This window comes from Hirundo rustica, chromosome 10 (genome assembly GCF_015227805.2).
Source record: "Hirundo rustica isolate bHirRus1 chromosome 10, bHirRus1.pri.v3, whole genome shotgun sequence".
NCBI classification, from domain to species: Eukaryota; Metazoa; Chordata; class Aves; order Passeriformes; family Hirundinidae; genus Hirundo; species Hirundo rustica.
The window spans coordinates 25,235,334-25,256,378 of record NC_053459.1 but is presented as its reverse complement, the minus strand read 5'-3'; the positions used below and the strand labels follow the sequence as shown (position 1 = coordinate 25,256,378).

General features: G+C 50.9%; 1 protein-coding gene across 1 annotated transcript; it reads left to right on the top strand.

Annotated features, from left to right (window-relative positions):
- Positions 1–712: 712 nt before the first annotated feature.
- RAP2B (RAP2B, member of RAS oncogene family) lies at positions 713–1,477 on the top strand. The gene has a single exon (XM_040074191.2). It carries the CDS (start codon positions 740–742, stop codon positions 1,289–1,291), a length of 552 nt encoding a protein of 183 aa, XP_039930125.1. The 5' UTR covers positions 713–739; the 3' UTR covers positions 1,292–1,477.
- Positions 1,478–21,045: the final 19,568 nt, after the last annotated feature.

The following is a 21,045-nucleotide window of genomic DNA, read 5'->3' as shown; positions in this document are numbered from 1 at the left end:
CCGGTACGGACGGACCCGGGCCGGGAGGGGACGCGCGCTGATCCCGTTCCTGTTCCCGGTCCCGATGCCGGTTCCGGTACGGACGGACCCGGGCCGGGAGGGGACGCGCGCTGATCCCGTTCCTGTTCCCGGTCCCGATGCCGGTTCCGGTACGGACGGACCCGGGCCGGGAGGGGACGCGCGCTGATCCCGTTCCTGTTCCCGGTCCCGATGCCGGTTCCGGTACGGACGGACCCGGGCCGGGAGGGGACGCGCGCTGATCCCGAGCGCGGCGCGGCCCCGCGGAGGGCGGGGTCACACACGCGGGGCGGGGCCCGGGCGGCTGCCGCTCCTCGCCGGAAGCCAATGGGGACGGGCGGCGCCGAGCCGCAGCCAATGGGCGGGGGCCGGCCGCGCGCCGCAGCCAATGGGCGGGGGCCGGCCGCGAGCCGCAGCCAATGGGCGGGGGCGGGCCGCCATGGGCCGCGGTAGCGCTGTCCCGCCGCCGCGCCGGGACCGGGCCCGGTAACGGCAGCGCCGCCGCCCTCTCTCCTTCTCTCCCTCGCTTCTTCTCTTCCTCGCCCCCTTCCTCCTCCTCGGCGCTGCCCGGTGCCGGGGCTCTCCCGGCGCCGCTCCGCAAGGCGCGGCCGCCGCTTCCCCGCCCCGGCGCGGGGCCGTCCCTCGTCCCCTCCCTCCCTCCGCCCCGTCCCCGCCCGCCGCGGCAGCCCCGAGCGGGAGGCGGCGGAGGGAGGCGGGAGCCATGCGGGAGTACAAGGTGGTGGTGCTGGGCTCGGGCGGCGTGGGCAAGTCCGCCCTTACCGTGCAGTTCGTGACCGGCTCCTTCATCGAGAAGTATGACCCCACCATCGAGGACTTCTACCGCAAGGAGATCGAGGTGGACTCGTCCCCCTCCGTGCTGGAGATCCTGGACACGGCGGGCACCGAGCAGTTCGCCTCCATGCGGGACCTCTACATCAAGAACGGGCAGGGCTTCATCCTGGTGTACAGCCTGGTGAACCAGCAGAGCTTCCAGGACATCAAGCCCATGCGGGACCAGATCATCCGCGTCAAGAGGTACGAGCGGGTGCCCATGATCCTGGTGGGCAACAAGGTGGACCTGGAAGGCGAGCGCGAGGTCTCCTTCGGGGAGGGCAAGGCGCTGGCCGAGGAGTGGAGCTGTCCCTTCATGGAGACCTCGGCCAAAAACAAAGCCTCTGTGGACGAGCTGTTCGCCGAGATCGTCAGGCAGATGAACTACGCGGCGCAGCCCAACGGGGACGAGCCGTGCTGCGCCTCCTGCGCCATCCTCTGAGGGCGGCGGCGGCCCCGCGCCCCGGCGGGCACGCTCGGGGAGAAAACATCGGGAAAAAAAAAATCTCATCGTGTTGGAAATGTGGCTTTTCTCGGCATGTACGTTTCGTCCAGTCTCGGTCATGGCATATTTCCTGTCAGTGTCGGCGGCGGGCGCGGGAGCGGCCGGTCCCGCCGCCCGGGGAGCGGAGCCACGCGGGGAACCCGCCCGGGACAGCCCCGGGGGAGCGGGGCCCGCAGCCCGGACAGCCCCGGGAGAGCCGGGCCGGTACCCCCGACAGCCCCCGGGGTGCGGAGCCCGTCGCGGACAGCCCCGGGGTGCGGAGCCCCGTCACCCCAGACAGCCCCGGGGTGCGGAGCCCCGGCCCGGACAGCCCCGGGGTGCGGAGCCCTGTCCCGGACAGCCCCGGGGTGCGGAGCCCCGGCCCGGACAGCCCCGGGGTGCGGAGCCCTGTCCCGGACAGCCCCGGGGTGCGGAGCCCCGGCCCGGACAGCCCCGGGGTGCGGAGCCCCGGCCCGGACAGCCCCGGGGTGCGGAGCCCTGTCCCGGACAGCCCCGGCCCGGACAGCCCCGGGGAGCGGAGCCCCGGCCCGGACAGCCCCGGGGTGCGGAGCCCTGTCCCGGACAGCCCTGGCCCGGACAGCCCTGGCCCGGACAGCCCCGGGGTGCGGAGCCCCGGCCCGGACAGCCCCGGGGAGCGGAGCCCCGGGGTGCGGAGCCCCGGCCCGGACGCCGCTCCCCGCGGTCTCTATGCAAGCGGGCGGCGGTGCGGGGCCGTCCTGCCCGGAGAGTTGCACATGGAACTGGGACTGTGACCCGATGGGTGCTGCCAGGCACGGGGCGCCGGGCAGCGCCGCCGATATCCCTGGAATAATGCTCTATTTTGTTTACCTGCTGTATCGGATGGGAGTTTGCAGGAGAGTGGTAGCGTGGTGGTTTTTCTCCTGTTTTTTTTTTTTTTTTTTTTTTTTTTTTTTTTTTTTTTTTTTTTTAATCAGCTGTGAAAATGTTACAAATCTGCACAATTTTTTAGGTGTGCGTGTGTGTGTGATTTCGTTGTGGTTTTGGTTTTCCCTTTGGCGGGGGGGCGGTGGTGCTTTTTGTGCCGAGGGGGTTTGGGTTTGGGTTGGCAATACCTGATTTTGATGACTAGCTCTCTCAATTGCAAAGACTTCCCATGAGCGATGCAGGGCCAACAGCAGCCCTGTGTCTGTAGAGTGCCTTCAAAACTCAGCTGTTCCAGCCGGTGCCAACCTGTGAAAGCTCCACAGAATCCCATTATCTACTACTCCAAAAACTACTTAACAGTTTCCTTGCAGTAATCACACCGAGCAAGCCAGGACAATAGGGCCTATTGTTAGTGGAATTTATTTCTTATTTCCATCTGAGCCTTTTAACTGTTATTTCCATGTCTTGCAAGTTCGGGCTTCATTTACTTCAAATTTACAAGAATTTAGCCTTTTGGGATTTTGGGGGGAGGGCGTTTTTCTTTTTTTTTCTCTGTTTCCCTTTGATTTTGTCATGGGATGTGCCTCCAGCCAGCAAAGAAGGAAATCTTTTCGCTGTGATGTACCAAGAAAAGTCTAACAACTGTCATTTTAATTGCGGACATTCATTGAAGAGATGTCTATCCATTTTAAGAATTTTAATACAAATACTGTTTTTTAGAAAACAACTTTGTGCATTGTTATGTATCACATGAAACACTGACTTTCACACAGGCTCTTAATCCAGATTTGTATCTCAATAGCAGTGAAAGGTGGAGGGGTCGATTTAGCTGAGAACAGTGGTGAAAAAAAGGCAAACCACAAGATTGCTGTTTTACCTAATATTTAGTAATTTTTGGTGCAGATCTTTGCTTTTATTCAGGTCCTGGCCCAGTTGTGCCAAGTTGTGAGAAGGCTGTGCTCAGAGGCAGCTCTAAGAAAGTAGTGTAGGCTTGCTGCAACAGTCCCTGCCAGATTCGGCCCTTTTTTTCCCTCCTGGAAGCAGCATGGTTTATTGGGGTGAAGTTCTAAATGTCAATTATTTATGAAATTTAAGCTTTTATTCTCATTGCATTATCACTTTAAAATTATAAACCAGACCTTTTTGTTTTCTGGTTTGCAGAGGGGCTGGGGTGGGAGGAGACCTGTGCCTCCCATCAGCTGGAAGATCCAAGGAGCTTGTTTACCTGTCTTCTTCCTCTCTTTGCCCCTTCTTTAAAGGTCTGCACACAAAACCTGCAACTCTCTTTTTCCTTCTACCCCCTATCCCAGGAAATCCTGAAATTATGGTCCATCTCAAAAACAAAGGTCGAGCAATGCTACGTAAAGGGGGTTTTAGTCAGGCCATATGAAAATCACTGCCGTGATTCCTCTGTGAATCTGGTAATTTCTCTTATTTTAAGCAGGAAAACTTTGTGCCTCAGCACTGGAAGAACAGTGTGTAGCGTCAGTTTGATGCTACGTTTTGAAATCCCACTGACTGAAATGAGAATTGCCAATTGTGCTTTAATCAGAATTGGATACTTATTGCAGTAAGGTCAAGTTATCTACTGAAAATTTGCAGCAGATTGTGTGCTGAAGGCAAGTTTCTCCTCCTGAGCTCGAGTGTGTCCTGTTGGGTGCACTCCGTGGGGCTGGGTCAGTCTCAGTGATACAACCACAGTGAAAAACAGAGAGGGCTGGAGGAGGCAACCCCAGTGCTGGGGCCCTGGCTGCTGCCTGGGCTCTCCCTGTAACACACACGTTAACTTACCCCTGGTTTTAAATGAAAATTGAAAACCTCATTGCCCCTCATCTTCCAGAAATTCCAAAAAATTCATTAGAAGCCAGAGGACTCCCATGTTAGGAAGACAGGGGAATAACACTGACAGAAGGGGTTGCTTTTAACCCAAGTACTCCACTGAAAGCTAAGGAAGCTTGACTGCTGCCACATCTGCAGCTTACAAACTGCATGTCTGATGGTCAAAAAAAGTAAATTTACATCTCAGTTACTGCCATGGTTCATTTTTGCCTTAAATTCAATGGGAATGTACAGCTTTTAGCACCCACCAGGCCTCGCACTCGATGGGTGCACTGACAGCAGCTCGACCTGGCTGATAAAAGCAGGAATTTACTGTGCCCTCCCAGGAGCCAGCAGATCCTCACGCTCCCAGTGCCTCCTTCCCCACTGCCTGGCCCGTGCTTGAGGAATAAAGCAAAAGTGGGTGTTTGTGACACACGAAGGCCAGCTTTGCTCAGCCTGGCAGAGCGGCTGGGGGCAGCCAGCTGAGCTCTGTGTTGTGCTGGGTTTTACTGTGGTACATTCCAGTTTTGGCCAAAAAGGTGTATTTGTTAAACAGTGAAGCGTTTAAGCGGCCGTGGCACTGTCTGGTCAGGGGTTTGAATGTATTTAGGCATTCCGTGTTCTCTGTGACTGGTAAGGACAGTACAAAGTGTAGAGCTCAGTAGTCTGATCTTCCAAATACTCTGAAGTGTTTTGGTGCTTGTTAAACATAGGCCTTGTCTATAAAAATCTGAAAAAAATCATCCTGCTTTAACTTGACTGAGTGATGAAAGCTATATTAGCTTCGACACTTGAGGGAAATGTTGTATCAATATAAAGGTACTCTTTATTCCTTTTCCCTGTGGGAATATGTTACACCCGTGTCAATACAGAGGTGGTATATCACACTTTTCACAGTGAGAATTGCAAATATTTACTTGTTTTGGAAGAAAAATTACATTCCCGGCCAAAATACTTCCTGACATCGCAGAAATTGTGTAAACAAGGCCTTGGTTTAAGGCTGGTCTTGTGACCACATATTTTGCTGTACATAATGATTGTATTTTTAAAAATCCGAGCTTGTTCTATTGCAAGAAAGTGTGTCTGGCATCCCGGTGTCCGTGACTGTAACCGTGCCCTGTGCTCAGCCCAGTCCCAAAAGCAAGTGTGCTTCTGCTCAACACGATGCTCAGGATTTGTTGATCTGATGGTGCTGGAGCTGATGTGGAACTCTGTGGCTGTGGGATCCTGGTGGTTGTGCTTCTCTCAAAAGAATGTACGGCAAGTTGTTTGCAAAGGGCATTTTAAATAAAGGGCAGCTGGCTCTTTATGACTTCCTCACTTGGGTACTCGTTGTGTGCAGGTGTTGTTCGGGGTCAGATTTCCTCGAGGAGTGACAAAATGCAGAAACTTGCATGTTCTTTCAGAGTTTTGTGCTAAAAGGAGTGGCACACGTGCATGGATGACTCCCACGAGGTGAATGGAAAACAGCTGGAGCTCTGCTGCCGTCGGAAGCTCTGTCCCTGCCCAGGTTTGTACAGCAAACAGTGACTGAGCCCTCACTGTACCCTTGGGCAGAACTGTTCTTGTTCCAGTCAGATCTGAGACCTGCTCTAGAGGCAAACACGTATGAGCTCAGTTCCAAGGGGAAATGGTTTTAAATATTGATACTCACGGCTTACAGCCCATTCCTACAGTGTTTACAGCCTCGTGCCAAAATGCGTGTGGCAAAGACTCCCCTTCCTGTCACATTGCTACAACAGTGTTGGAGAACCTCCTTTTTGCAGGAATCCAGCATCTGCCCAAATTTTAGAACTTTGTGTTTAGGGCTGACAGTCTTTGGCAACTGTATGCGCACATGAGAGAGATTTGAGAGCAAAGTTTTAGTGCAAAAAGCAAAAGATGAGTTGTAGTGATGAGAAATGGAGTGCAAGTGTGTTGCTGGAGCTGCATGTGTTGGGGATTTGGGGTTTTTTTTTGTTGTTTTGTTTTGCTGTGGGTTTTTTGTTTGGTGGGGTTTTTTTGTTTGGTTGGTTGGTTTGGTTTGGTTTGGTTTTTTTTGTGGGGTTTTTTGTTGTTGTTGTTTTTTTGTTTTGTTTTGTTTTGTTTGGGTTTTTTTTTAGTGATTTAATTTCTGTAGAGTTTGTCAGTCTGTAATCAAAAGTCTCGCTGTGTTTCCTAAGGAAGAGTCAGGACATGTGTGTGTGTGATCTGACTTCACTGGGGCTGGAATCAGAGTTCCTCCCTTTGCACAGATGATCTCAGCTCAGTGATCTCAGTTCTGGAGCATTCCTTAGGGGACAGTCCTTATGGAACAGTCGTGGTGCTGAAGGAGCCCCCAACAAAACCTGTCAATGATGATGAGCAGAGCCGTTCCTGCAGAAAGCTCCAGAGCAGCCATCGCATTTCACTGTGGCTGTTTTAAATTTCCGAACGCCCCAACTGCTCCAGCCAACACCCGGGCTGCTTTGCTGCTGCCCATGCCAGAGGTGCAGATTGTACATAAAGCAAGAACTCAAATCCTTAATCTGCACTATCCAACAAGTCCCAGATCCTACATAAACCACTGTAAAATTAGAAGTCAGTTAACCAGAACTTGCAAGTCGTTCAAGTAAGTCTTAAAATATTGAAAGCAGCTGTTCTGTGTTGACTTTTATTTTCAGTTTTGGCAGTCTTGAGTCTTTAGGAGGTTTGGGTGAAGAGCTGGCTGATTAAGAAGCCATAGCTTTGTTTTGTAGTCCTTGACTGAGATTTTTAGGGAAATGTTGCCTGACATATAACTTCAGCTTCAAGGATTTAAACCCCGTTTATTTCTATAAAGTTCTGTAAGGGAGCATTATAAAAGGTGCTTAGTTAATAGATTTGATGTCCAGGTACGGACAGATCCCAGATGTTTCTCCTCAGCTTGACAGACTGATAATGACTGTGCAAGAAATGCTGCAGCAATGAGACTGGAGAGAATGACCAAAAAAGTGCTACAGTTTTTGCCTTTTGATACTATTGTGTTAATTTGTTACACTAGGGTGAAAGGGGATGGTTTAGGTTGCCTTTGAGGATGGTTCTAACTGGGTGAAAACCAATCTGAGATCAAAGTTAGCTGTTCTTTCCTCTGAATCACGTATTGCAAAAGGTATAGTATTTATAGCAGATGTCCCTTCCCAGTTTCTCATCTGTGGGTATGTCCATCTAATTCTTTATTTCTGTAGTGTTCCTTCAGTTATCCCAATTTCAGCAATCCAGGGGACGTGTCTTGTATCCACTCTTGTCCAGAGAGGTAGCTTGAAAAATAAATCTCTGCAGACATCCCAAAACCACTTTATCTAGAAGCATAAAGTAGTACATTTTGGAGATCAAAACTGCATGTTTCCTTGAAAACACAAAATGTGCCTTGTGTTTAACCTCCTCTGCTGGGTCGTGGTGCCTTCCCCAGCTGTGCTGCCTTGGGCTCCTGGGGCGCCCTGGGCTGGAGTAGCAGCGCAGGACTGAGGAAATCCTGCCTGGGCAGGGTGGGCATCTGCCCTGGGGGACTGTGGGGTGGGGCTGGAAGCAGGACACGCAGTGCCAGGTTCCCCAAGTGCCAGACATGGTTGTGTGGCAGGGCAGGGAGCAAGGAGTCTTGCTGGGAGCTGGGGAGATGGGCTCCATTCTTCCGGTTTAGGTATAAAACATCCTTTTGTGTGTGCGTTATGGATTTGCTGGTTTCTTCCCTCCTTGCATTGCTAAGCAGATTCAAAAGTGCAAAGAACATTTGTTCAACACGTGTTCTCCACCAGGGATGAGTTTGATGTTTAGACTGAGCTTCCCTACACCACTAATCACCAAAATCTCTTTTAAGCTGTGTGGAACTTTATAGTGATGATTGTTGCAATGTGACTCAGGGGACTTGGGAGCTGTGTGTGCTGAAGGATGAGATTAGCGATAATTTTATCCCCCAAATGAACTACAGCCGTATCACGTACCCCCATTTCATATGGGGAGTTTGCTGCCAAGTTTACTGATGATTACCAAAGTTAAGATGAAATCATGCTAAGAAAGTGCTTGAGTAACTGAGTTTCTAATGTTTGCAATCTTGATTTCCCTTCTTTTTGGGATACTCTGCTGCATCCCGCATCGGCTGTCTGTTTTCCACTAGGTTTCTGGTTTCAAATGTTATGTTTACTTTAGTGTGGGTTTTGCTTTCCCTTTCGAAAAGGATCATTTGGTTTCTCCTTTAATTAGGGGGGAAAAATAGAGAGGAGATTCACATCTGAGCTGCTGTATAGCAAAAGCTGCACAGATTCCAGAAATACATGCCATGTGTCCACATTTTTTTGCAATAAAGTTTAAGGAGAATGCTGTATGTTTAAGGTATTTCTAAGACCTGGACTCTCAGCAGAGAAACAGCTCAGAAAAGATTATTTCCAAAAGAACTGGGTCAGCCTGGAGTGAATTAGAGTTCACAGATACCGAGGCATTTATTCTCTTACAGTATTACTGTACTTCAGCCTCTGCAGTGACAGTTACAGATTGCTGAGCATAAATATTTATGCATGTGTACAAAGTTGTATCTGCTATCCACAATTTGGGAAACATCCACATTTTTCTACTTCTAGCACAGAAAATTAGGAACTGTGTGCTTGCGCTCACCGAGTATCAGACCAGTAGCATAGAAATTGAGGTGTGTGTTTATTTAGCCAGTTATAAGCACCTAAAAAGAGGTTTCTGGATTCTCTTCAAGAACTTTTGACCTGGCACAGATTAGTTCAGCATTGCTAAACCAGAAGGTTCCCATGGTGATTAAAGGTGAGGCCCTGACCTGTCTGACCTGTCTGGTTTGTGGGCAGCTCTGCCTGCGAGGGAAGCCAGGCTTGTGCCACCTCTGTGTCCTTGTGATGGGGACAGGGAGCCAAACCTGTCTGATGAACTGCTGCGAGATATTCCTGCACTCCTTACAGGCTTCAGGAGGCTGGGGTTGCTCAATGTGCACCTGGTGGCAGCTGTTCCAGGTGTGGTGAGTCAGCACCCAGTAGTTAACAGCAATTAACTGATGAGGAACTGGAGTTCATTTGGAAAACATGTTTGTGCATACTCATATGGAGGCATAAACTGTGCTATTCCAGGATGTAAACACACCTAAGCAAATGTGTTTGGTGTCCCCAGTGCCGACAATAGAATTGCCAATATAAATTCATGACTGAATTCTGTTTGTGCACTGACTTAACGCTGTTTGAATTTGAACTTAACATACTCTCTGATTCTGTGGATGTGTGTCTAATTCTCCATTCTTTTGAAACCCCAGTGAAATCAGAGCCTTACTGAAGCAAATTTAACCACGGCCTGAATTTATATATTTCACATACACCTAGTAGTGTGGTTTGGGTTTTTTTTTCAGTTGTAATTTCATTATAAAAGAAAACCTTCCTCTGTGTCTTTTAGCTGATTTCTCAGGTCTCTACAGTGTAAACTTTAACTTATTTTTTCCCCCTTCTATGGGTGATTTTACCCTGTGACACTGGATTTATGTAAACTCTGAATCTATCTTGGAATGCCAAGAGCTGTATTATATATATATTTAATATGGTTATTTCAAAAGGCAGAGGTCCTGTGGAACACCTGCAGCAGTGGCCAGCCAGGAAGAGAAGGGTTTGGAGCTGTGTGCCCTGAGGCTGCGTGGCCAAGCCCGGAGGGGCTGCTGGGATGAGCAGCTCTGAGGAACATCCCCAGCACCTCGAGCAGGGATGGAGGCTGCATCCCAAACGTCCCTCTGCAGCTGCTCGGTGCTGAATCAAAGAGCAGAAGTTAGACTGAGCCGTCACTTGATTTTTTTTTTTTTTGATTTTTCAGTGGCTGCCAAGAGCTACATAAGCCCTTGAACTATGTCAGAACTGGAGGGAGAACAAAGGTGCCCTGAGTTTGCCTTTCCCTCCTGCCCTGCTGCCTCCTCTGCACTCAGGAGCTTTGTGAGCCTCGGAGTCTGTGGGTCCCTGCAGGGGTGTGTGGTCACATAGATGAAAACATACATGTTTCAAAATTAAAAAAAAAAAACAAACCCACAGTTTTCAGCTCTGTACTTCAGGAAGCAGGACTGCTGCATTGCCTTGGTGTAAGTGCTAGACTAGAAACATTTCAGAGGGAAGGATGAGTTCCTTTGGGTGGCCCCACCATCCCCTCTGAATAAAACTGGGATCCAAAGGCTGGATGGAAAACGTATGTGAGTAGGTTCAAAATTGAATTAATTAGAAACTCTTACAATTTTTAGTCACTTGAAACGGGGTCAATTTAAATCAATCTCTTTGCAAGATGAAACACACTGACTTCAAAACAGGCTTTTGTGGTGATACATTACAGCACTTACCAAATTAACAAAGGGCTGAACCAGCAGGTAATGAGGTATTCAGCTGGGGCTGAGCTTTCTTCCAAGGGCAGGTATTATTTTTAAGTCTAATAACTACCCTTATGGAAAAAGCAAAAAAAAGTATAAAAATTTAAACCCTCGGGAAAGGTTCAATCTGAAAAACAGTGATTGCAGGACTCAGGGAGGATTATGGTAATTTATTTCAATTAATTCAATGCAAAACAGATTATAGATCACTGTGCTTCACCATCTTGTGGAAAATCTAGCATTCAAAATGTAGCATAATCAGATTTTGATTTATGCAAACTCTCTCTGGAAGACACTACACCAATCTCTCGTTTTGCAGCAATGGGCAGTCAGTGTTTCCCTGAGGATGGTTTCCAGCAAGGCCAGGGGCAGCTCTGGTCGCTGGGCTGGGCTGTGGGAGGGCAGAGCTGCGCCCCACGGAACAGGCACACACGGGTGGGGAATTCCCTGCAGAACCTGCAGCCTGAGCGTCAGAGGCAGCTGGGGATCAGCTCTGGGGCTCTGCAGGAGAGCCTCAGGCCGGCAGCTCAGTTGTTTCCAGCAGCAGCTCGGGCTGAGGGCACACAGCAGGGCGGCCGAGCCTGCTCCCTGCACTGCTGGCCTGTGCAGGGTCTCGCTGTGTCCCCTCGGCTGCTCGCTGCTTGCTGCTCTCTGTTCTCTGCTCACTCCTCACTGTTCACTGCTTGCTGCTTGCTGTTCTCTGCTCACTGTTCTCTGCTCACTGTTCTCTGCTCACTGCTCTCTGTTCTCTGCTCACTGCTCTCTGCTCTCTGTTCTCTGCTCACTGCTCTCTGCTCACTGCTCTCTGTTCTCTGCTCACTGCTCTCTGCTCGCTGCTCTCTCTTCTCTGTTCTCTGCTCACTGCCCACTGCTCGCTGCTCTCTGCTCACTGTTCTCTGCTCGCTGCTCTCTGCCTGCTGCTCTCTGCTTCTCTGTTCTCTGTTCTCTGCTTGCTGTTCTCTGTTCACTGCTCTCTGCTCGCTGCTCACTGCTCACTGCTCTCTGCTTGATGCTCTCTGCTCACTGTTCTCTGGTCTCTGCTCTCTGCTCACTGTTCTCTGCTCTCTGCTTGCTGCTCGCTGCTCTCTGCTCTCTGCTCTCTGTTCTCTGGTCTCTGCTCGCTGTTCTCTGCTCACTGTTCTCTGGTCGCTGTTCTCTGCTCTCTGCTCTCTGTTCTCTGCTCACTGCTCTCTGCTCACTGCTTGCTGCTCGCTGCTCACTGTTCTCTGCTCTCTGCTCACTGTTCTCTGGTCTCTGCTCTCTGCTCACTGTTCTCTGCTCTCTGCTCGCTGCCCGTGCCCCCTCCCTGCCGCAGGACAAGGGAAGCGCCTGAAGATCCCGGGACACTTCTCTGCTCTCAGCTTCCTCAGCTCGCCCCTTTTCACACATACACACTTCTGCTTCCTCCAGTTCTGCCGCAGCAGAGACAAATGCAATGGGTGCAGCATTTTGGGCGCTGGGAAGGAAACCCGCGGTGCCGCTGCCCTGCGGTGGGTAAATGCCCCGTTTGGCTGCGGCCCCCACAGCCTGTGCCACACCCCGCGTGTGGGACGGGGGCTGCAGCCGTGCCCCAGGGCCGGGCACAGCCTGCCCAGGCGCAGAGCAGCATGAGGGAGCCGGAGCTGAACGGCTGGCTCGAGGTTTACAAGAGGGTTAGCGACAATGTACATTTCCAATCGCTGTCGCTGCGGTCCCTGCGCTTTTCACGGGGTGCAGAACAGGTGCTGTGCCACAGCAGCTCTGCCCGGTCTGAAATATAACCCAGGGGGTGAAGCGCAATGCCCTCGCCCGGCTGGGACCTGGGATCTTCAGGCCCTGTGCTACAGCGAGGGAACTTGCACACGCTAATTTTAAGCAATAAATGCTGATTAATGTTCAGGGTTCAAACTATTAAAAGGGTTTGTTCTGATGAGAAGGAGTCACCACGCTGCTGACTTCCCTTTGGCTGTTAAAAGGTTTATGGTTATTGAATTATTTGTAACATAATGACAGATAACTTTATATATTTATTGCTTATGGGCTGCTAATTTCTACTCTTTGTTGATCATGTTGAATACACGCCTGTTCCGCGTGGTTTTAGGCATGTCTGAGGGAGCAGGGCCAGTGCTCGGGTTTCACTTTGAGCTCCCAGGTTTCCCAGAGGCGATTTCCTGTGTTCGGATGTTCGCAGCACCTTCTGGTGCTCCAGCCCCGTAACATCAGGCTCCCACGTGTGCCCCTGCAGCCGCGCTGGCTGCAAAGCTGCGCTCAGGCGTGGTGTCAGGAGCTGCTGGTTCTTTGTGTGAGGCTCGCTGGGCAGCAGAGCCAAGCTGCAGCAGCTGCCGGTGCGGGCGGCGCCTCCGAACCCGTGCGGCTGTGCTCCTGCCCGCACACCGGTAGCGTGCTGTGCTCCTGCCCGCACACCGGTACCGTGCTGTGCTGTGCTGTGCTGTGCTCCTGCCCGCACACCGGTACCGTGCTGTGCTGTGCTGTGCTGTGCTGTGTGAGCACACACCAGTACCGTGCTGTGCTGTGCTGTGCTGTGCTGTGCTCCTGCCCGCACACCGGTACCGTGCTGTGCTGTGCTGTGCTGTGCTCCTGCCCGCACACGGTACCGTGCTGTGCTGTGCTGTGCTGTGCTCCTGCCCGCACACCGGTACCGTGCTGTGCTGTGCTGTGTGAGCACACACCGGTACCACGCTGTGCTGTGTGAGCACACACCGGTACCGTGCTGTACTGTGCTGTGTGAGCACACACCGGTGCCATACCTTGCTGTACTCTGTGAGCACACACCGGTACCGTGCTGTGCTGTGCTGTGTGAGCACACACCGGTACCACGCTGTGCTGTGTGAGCACACACCAGTACCATGCTGTGCTGTACTGTGCTGTGTGAGCACACACCGGTGCCATACCTTGCTGTACTCTGTGAGCACACACCGGTACCGTGCTGTGCTGTGCTGTGTGAGCACACACTGGTACTGTCCTGTGCTGTGCTGTGCTGTGTGAGCACACACCGGTACCGTGCTGTGCTGTGCTGTGTGAGCACACACCGGTACCGTGCTGTGCTGTGCTGTGCTGTGCTGTGCTGTGCTGTGCTGTGCTGTGTGAGCACACACCGGTACCGTGCTGTGCTGTGTGAGCACACAGCTCCTGCTGCCCTGCTGCCAGGGCATCGTGTAGCTCCCAGTGACCTGGGACAGCCAGGCCCGGCCGGGTCCCTGTTCGCCTCTGAGGGCTGGCGGAGCAGCTGCTTTCGGGAGGTTTGCAGCTGCTGCATTCAGCCTGGGGAGCTGCAGTAATTGACTTCGGAAAAGAAAATCATTGTGTGTACTCTGTCCTTTTTGCTCAACCACGCTAGTTCCCTAACATGTTTAGGAGTTGGCATTTCTGTTTCTCCATTTATGTTTCACCAAACTGCCTGGCTTTTCTGAGGCCATTTGGGTAAAGACTAAGAATAAACATGTGGGGGGGTGGGGGTTGTGTTTGGTGGTTTTTTGCTTTGGGTTTTTTTGTTTGTTTGTTTGCTTGTTTGTTTGTTTTTGTTTTGTTTTTTTTCTTTTTAAACTTAGATCAGTGTCTGCTCCCAGTTGTACTTGAATTGTCAAGTTCCAGGTTTGATTCCAAGGGAGTAAGTGCATTAACTCGTGTCGTTAGCCCATCACCTTCCCCGACAGCCGCAGGGGAAGGTTTTCAAGGGGAAGGTACTCGATGTTTCTCAGCTGGAAAGTGCCAGCCAGTGGCTTAGTCTGGATCGATTAACGAGGTTTGTCCTGTTGCCAGGGCTCATTTTTATTATCCAGACTTCCCTTCTGGGAATAGCTGAAATAGATAGAATCAGTGTTTCTGCCTTAAGTGTGTGGCAGTTGGGATTTGAGGTTGTTTCTGCACCAACCCTCTCTCCCTCACTTTCTGATTTACAGGTTTGTAAGGAGCTAACACTTTTACAGAGACAAGGATTTGTGCTATAGTTCACAAGGACAGTGAACATGAACTCAGAACCTTCTACACGGGTTATACAATCAGCAGTTACCAAGTGCAGGAATTGAATCCCTTTCTTTTCTTGGCAGATGTGCCTTTGGCACGGGGCTCAGCCTGGACAAAAGGAGGATCAGGGGCACCTTCTCAGCCTCCCAACTCCTTGACAGGAGAGTGCAGCCAGGTGGGGTTTGGGCTCTGCTCCCAGGGAACAGGACGAGAGGAAATTGTTATTTCAGATATTTAGAAATATTATGTACTTTGTGTGTATCAGTATTTTTAAATGATGTTGGGTAATTACTCACTGGTGATTGCTAGTATTTCCTCTGAGTTCTCACCTCCCCACACTGTCTTGCACAGACATCCCCAGGTTGGTGAATGAGCTCTGGGCCTCTGCAGCACCCAACACCCCAGCCCAGAGCAGGGTTTTCTCTCACCATACAATCTGCAGTTTCTGACATGGATGCTTCGCTTCACACACGGCTGGGCAGGCAATTTCTGTGCTGATCACCATAGAAACCTGCAGATCCATCACTTGGTCCGACCGTTCCCATGCTGTAGCAGGGAGCTGGCATCAGAAAATGCAAATAAGGGGCGGGAGAGAAGCTTGGTGAAAGCGGTGCCTTTCTTCTTTATTTTAGCAAAGCTGATCTTTATTCTAAGCTGCTCCTATTCCTTGTTGAACCCAAACTCAGGCTTTCTCTTATTTAATATTTTTGTGGAGCTTCCCTGAGCAGCTGTGCTGTCCCTGCTGCTTGTCTGAGATGGTGCTTTCATCACAGACCTCAATATGGGAGTGATTTGATCTTTCTTACACCTGATCAGACCCCAGTCGGGTCTTTCTCAGTACCTTGAAGCATCCTGAACCCACCAGCTCCTCTCCTGTGGCATGAGGCTGGGGAATTTTTATAGCTTGTCTCAACTGGTTGCATAGGATCTGAGGTACTTCTATTACTGATCAATAATTTTTTCAATGCTATACTATTGATAGCTAAAACATGAGGGATTCCCAGGGATATCAGAAAAGGGGTTGATTTTCTTAAAAAAATGAAAAAATGCGGAAAGGCTGATTTACACTCGCACAGACTGGATAAATAGTCACAGTATTTGCCATTACAGCTGGCCTGCACGTGAACACTGAGAGTGTTTTAATTGCAGCTGACCCTGGATGCTCCGCGCTTCCCACGGCTGTGTTCAGCCCGGGCTGTGAGCGTGGCTCTTGGAGACAGGAGGGGGCTGACAGCAGGAACAGGCTGCTGCTGCAGGAAAACAGCAGGAAGGTACAGGACAAGGAGAGGGAGGGTTGGTCTAGAGAACAGAAATGCAGCAGAGGCAGCCCCCACTGAGGATCCCTGGAAGTGTTCAAGGCCAGGCTGGACTGGGCTTGGAGTGCCCTGGGATAGTGGAAGGTGTCCCTCCCATGGGAGGGGGTGGGATGGGATGGGATGGGATGGGATGGGATGGGATGGGATGGGATGGGATGGGATGGGCTTTAAGGTCCCTTCCAACCCAAACCATCCTGAGATTCTGTGATTAAGAAATGTGCCCAACAGTTTTTAGTCACTCACAAAACCAACAACCGACCGTGAATGGCATGGCTGTTGTTCTGGCTGATGGTGCCTTTGTGTCTGTCAGGTGCTGGGAGTTCAGAGTACACCTAACTATGGTAACTCTGAGACTTGCTTCTTGGACTATGTAGCAGATTAGCCTGGAAAAAGCTGGAATAAGAAAAAGATGTGACTCTTCAGTCTGCCTGTAAGTCTTAACAGCAGTAGGGTAAATAGCCAAGAAAAATATACCCTCATAGCTTGTTTACTTTTGCCTGTAATGCTCCTGGCTGAGATAGTTTCCAATTGGGCTTTACAGACCTCAATCGGTCTCACCGGGGATCTGAATAAAAATAGATCCTAAATGAATCCGTGGTAAAGCAAAGAGAAATCATAAAGAGGGGAATGAGAAGCTTTCCAGTCTGCCATGGAAGCAGGACTTGGTGTCTGTTCCCTGTGCTGCCAACAGCCCCACGGATTGGAGCCTCGAGCTGGATTGAAGGGTTCTGTCCAGGCTTGTGCCTGGAGCTGTGTGCGAGGCCAGACAGCTCAGCCTGAGGGGTGTGTTCCAGGGGCTGCTTTAGGTGGGATTTTACTACTGTTGGGAAGAACAAACACTTTCCAGGCACTCTGTGCAAGGCTGCTCTGCACAGCGGGGTCTGGAGGAAGGTGGCTGTGACCAAAGGCCCCTGGCAGGTCAGTCCTGTTTGAGCTGGATCTGGCCACAGGAAATTCCCAAACACGATCCCTCACCTGGCACATGAAGAAGTGGCTCCCAGGATGGGTGGCTTTCTGTAGTTCCAAGAAATGCAACATTCATTATGGAGAAAAATTCTTGGACATAGCTAACTGTGTTAAAGTTTGCTTGCTAGAGGTGATGTGCAGGGGATGGTGCTGCCTTTTTATCTTTGTAACAGAAAAAACAGCTAAGAGAGTACAAGTGAAACATGTAGATCTGGGTTCTCTTCAGGGAAACTCCCCCTGCATCAAGGGGACCAGATGTTGTCCCAAGATCTCTCGTTTGCTGTGTCAGCTTCCCCGTTGCAGGCTCTCAGCATGTTGTAACACTCGGGCAGAGCTTTGTGGTTTCAGAGGCTGGCAGTCCTTTGCACACGCTGAACTAAATAGTGGGTTTCAGGGGTCCAGACAGGGACTGTGTCAGCCTGGGCCTCACTCTTTTACTTTGGGTCAAGGTAAAGTCCAGGATCAGAGAAACGTTACAAAAGAAGAAATCTGTGTGGTTTTCTTACCATGTGTTGCTCATGCTCTGACTTACAACCGCGGCAGCTTTTCAGAGATCCTGCAAAGTGGTTGTGTGAGAAGAGAATTCTAAATTTAGTTGCAGAGTGCTTGGTTCAGCGTTGGCGGTGCCGAGCGAGCCGCCTGCCCCGGGGGTGTGGGACTTGGCCGGGGCGTGCAGGAAGGAAGGGCGGCTCCGCCGGAGGTTTCCTGTCCTGCCGCGGGTGCCGATGTTCGCTGCTGCTCCTGCACTCGGCTGCCTGCTGCCGAGGTCACCAACGGGGCCCAGCAATCGGGGCAGCAACGAGGGCTGCGCATCACGCTGGGCACATTCGCCATCAGTACAGAGCAAGGCTTTCCTTTTCCAGGGGAGCTGCTTTCCCAGAGGAGGGACGGAAATGAGGCCACGGGGAATTTGTTTTGGCTTCTCTTCTGATTTATTGCAGAATGCGCAATGAATGAATAACCCGTCTCGCTGGGCTCTCCCAGGTTTCCCTCTCCCCTTGTAGGATTGCTGTGTCCTTTTGCTGCCTTTGTAGAGGCCAGGTCTCACAGGTCCTTTTCATATTTACACATCTGCTGTGAGTGGCCGTGCGGGACAAAGCACAGAGGCTGGTGGAGGAGTACCAGTGCAGCAGCGGTGATGTGGGGATGTGGATCTGTCCCAGAGTTAGGTGCTCTGCTGGACCTGGCACCTCTGCCCAAGTGTCGTGCAGGTGAGCACCTCTGGTCCCCTCCAGCTGAGTTGCTCTGTAACCACCCCAATCCTTCCTATCAGGGCACAGCTCTGCAGGGGCCCTGGGCTCAGCCATGGGGCTCACAGAGGCCAAGGGCAGTGACCTCCTCACTGGACAGCTGTTTGCAGACTGCCCCAGTGCAGGGCTGTCCCAGTGTGGAAACCCAGCTGCAGAGCTTAGTGGTGATGGGTTATTGCTACAGGGAGTAAGAGCTACACCCTGTTGGGATGAGGTACCTGTGTACCTCTGGGGCTGCACCGAGTGAGAACTTGGGTCTGTGGAGCTGCTGGGGTTAAAAACAGAACGATGCCACAGGAGTGGTGAGATGGTTGTTCTGCTGCAGTTGCACAAGGAGATTCTGCCAGAGCAGCTGATCCAGGAGCGGCGTCTCTCCGGCAGTCGGCGTTTGTGACTGACACCTCTGCAATGAATGATTGTCATCTGGTATAAATGCTGACTTGTGCTCAGTCCCCACATCAAACCACTGAGCTCACATGAGAACCACATGCCAGAGCACGTCACTGGTGCTCTGTGTGACCTTTCCAGCTGCCCCTGAGCTCTGTCTGTGGACACGCAGCTGCCCCTCTCCCGAGGCGCCCCTGCACCCGGCTCTTCCTCACCGCTCCGAGTGTCTAGCCCCGGAACGCTGCCTGGCAGCCTTCAACGTGCCTCTTCCTAACTCAGCCTGACTGAAACTGAAAAGAGCTACTAGCAGGGCTGTTCCCACATGGGAGCAGATTAAATCTGACAGCTGGGGCGGGGAGGGGAGCTGTTGAGTGGAAGTGATGGGAAGAGGTGCGATGGCCAGGAATTCTCACCCGGTGAGCCCAGCAGGAGCTTTCTGACTCGAAAGAAATGCTCGCAGCAGCTGTAGGGGGTTTCAAATAAAGGAAATCGTGAGACAGATGAAGCTTTCCCTTCACCATTGTTGTCTTCCCCGTGTAAACAGCCCCCTTGGCTGCACTGGGGAGGCTGGCAGGGACTGGGGTTTGGACACCTGCAAGCAGGCGAGTCTTGAGGGTTTGGGGCATCCTGTGGGGCTTTGGCATTCTTTCTTTGCCAGCCTTCAGATGGGCTGTCCCTGCAGTTTCCATGAGCTCGTTACAGTTTCAGTTGATCAGTATGGACCTCAAGGTAAATTTCTAGATGTTCTCGTGGTATTTGTGCTCCTGACCTACTGGTGATATGCAAGAAAATACTCAGTAGTCAGTTTCTATTTTGCAGCTCTGAAATCAACACCACAGGATTCAACCTCTCCTTGTATTTTCCTTTAGATAAGTTTTTTTATGCCCCAAATTCTTTTTTTTTTTTTTTTTTTTTTTTCTCCTACCATTAGAGATCTTTTAGTTAAAATAAATTATTAAAAAAGTAACTGTCAGAATCAATTCCTGGAAACATGCTTTGATTGAGGGAATCTGAAGAAAAGTCTTTAATCCAAAAGTCTGTCTGAATGTTCCCCCTCAGCTCCAGCTTTTCCTGCCTGACCCTCACAGACAGGACAATGTCACAAGACACCCAGCCCATTACTTCCCTCTCCCTCCAATACTGTTTTTTTTTTAAATTTTCTATTTGCAGCTGGCCAGTGGAAGATGAAGATAGGCCAGCACTTCTGCTGATGGGTTGTATGGAAAAGGCTTTTGTAGGGTAGAATTAAGGAATCTAAACGGCTCTACAGAGATCCTGCACCATTGCCTCTTCCCTGGCAGTTACAGCTGGAAAAGAAATAAATGGAATGACCTCTGCTCCATCAGGTTGTGTCTGTTCCCTGTCTGGGGGGTGATCCCAAGGAGTGTGGAGCCCCTGCCATCCTCAGGCACGGGGTGGCTCCTGATGATCCTGGGTGGTGGCCCTGGGTTTGCTGTCTCGCCTCCAAGCCTGCTTGGCTAGCGCTGCCGATCAAAGCAGCATGTGGTGCGACGGGTGTGGACTCGGGCATTTTCAGATCTCATTTAATTTCTGAGGCTTAACAGGATTTGTCAGGCCAAGCCATTTTCACCAAGCTGAGTGACAGTCACGGATGATATAGAGAAGGGCTCATTAGAGCAGCAAATTCAGAATTATGCATAAAGCAGCAATAACTGGTCCCTTAGAATTCCCTTGGCGCTTTGACACCAACCAGTTCTTCTAATTGAATGTCGGAAGGGAGCATTTTTGCTCGTCTTGCCAAGCAGAAAATGATCAAATGCCCACCAGCCAAGGCTGGGCAATTATTTTCTAGACCCCACTAATGCAAGAGCTCTCTCTCAGTGCAAGGGCAGAGTATGGATTGCTCCAACAACCTTCACTCCTTGTGTTGGCTGGGGGTGTCAGGTTTGTGTTTTCCTCAGCCTGACTGAAGACTTCTGAAGGCTGTTACAGAAAATGAGACACACTGATGATGATGCTACTGGCTCTCAGAAGTGTCCGTGGGCATGCAAACCACGGCAAACTTCATTCCATGGTCTGACACTGGACAGCACTCCCCTGGTGTCCAATAGGCTGTTGGGCTGGGATTCATCATCATCTGCAGTTGCAGGTGGGGGATTACATCTGTGTCAGGATCCTTCTCACTCCTGGTTTTAACAGCTGAAATCTTCAAGGTTAATGTTTTACACACTGATTTCTAGATACTGTGCTAATTCCCTGAAATAGATAGAAGATACATCTTACATTGCTCAAATCTCTTTTCATGCTTCATGCTCACTGTTACAGACCTAGAGCTCTCCCCAGAGAATGAAAAATCTGTTTATTAAAGGCCAAGCACCCTCTTCACTCGTTGTTGTCAGGGACTGCCCCTGCTCCTGGGAACTCTCTGCACCTCCTTGGTCACTAATTTTTCTGCAGTAATGGAAAAATGATTTGCCTCTTGATACAGGTGGGAGTTTAATGTCTTCCATCATTTCTGGTTTTCACTGGGCATGAATGGGAGAAAGAATTTTTGTCCTTAAGCCCACATGGCATTTAGAGCCCCTCTGCTTTTGTCACTCAGGCATTCCAGTTATAAGGACGGGAGCAGGATGCCCATTGTAAACAAAGATTAATGGATGCTGGTGAACTTCTTCACAAGGCAGACTAGGAGGCAGCTGGACCACAAAGTCCTGTTTGAATTTGGTCCAGTTGTCATGATGCTTGACTTGGTTTACACATTAAACCTAGAAATCATGATAAACTTCCAATTACATTTCTATT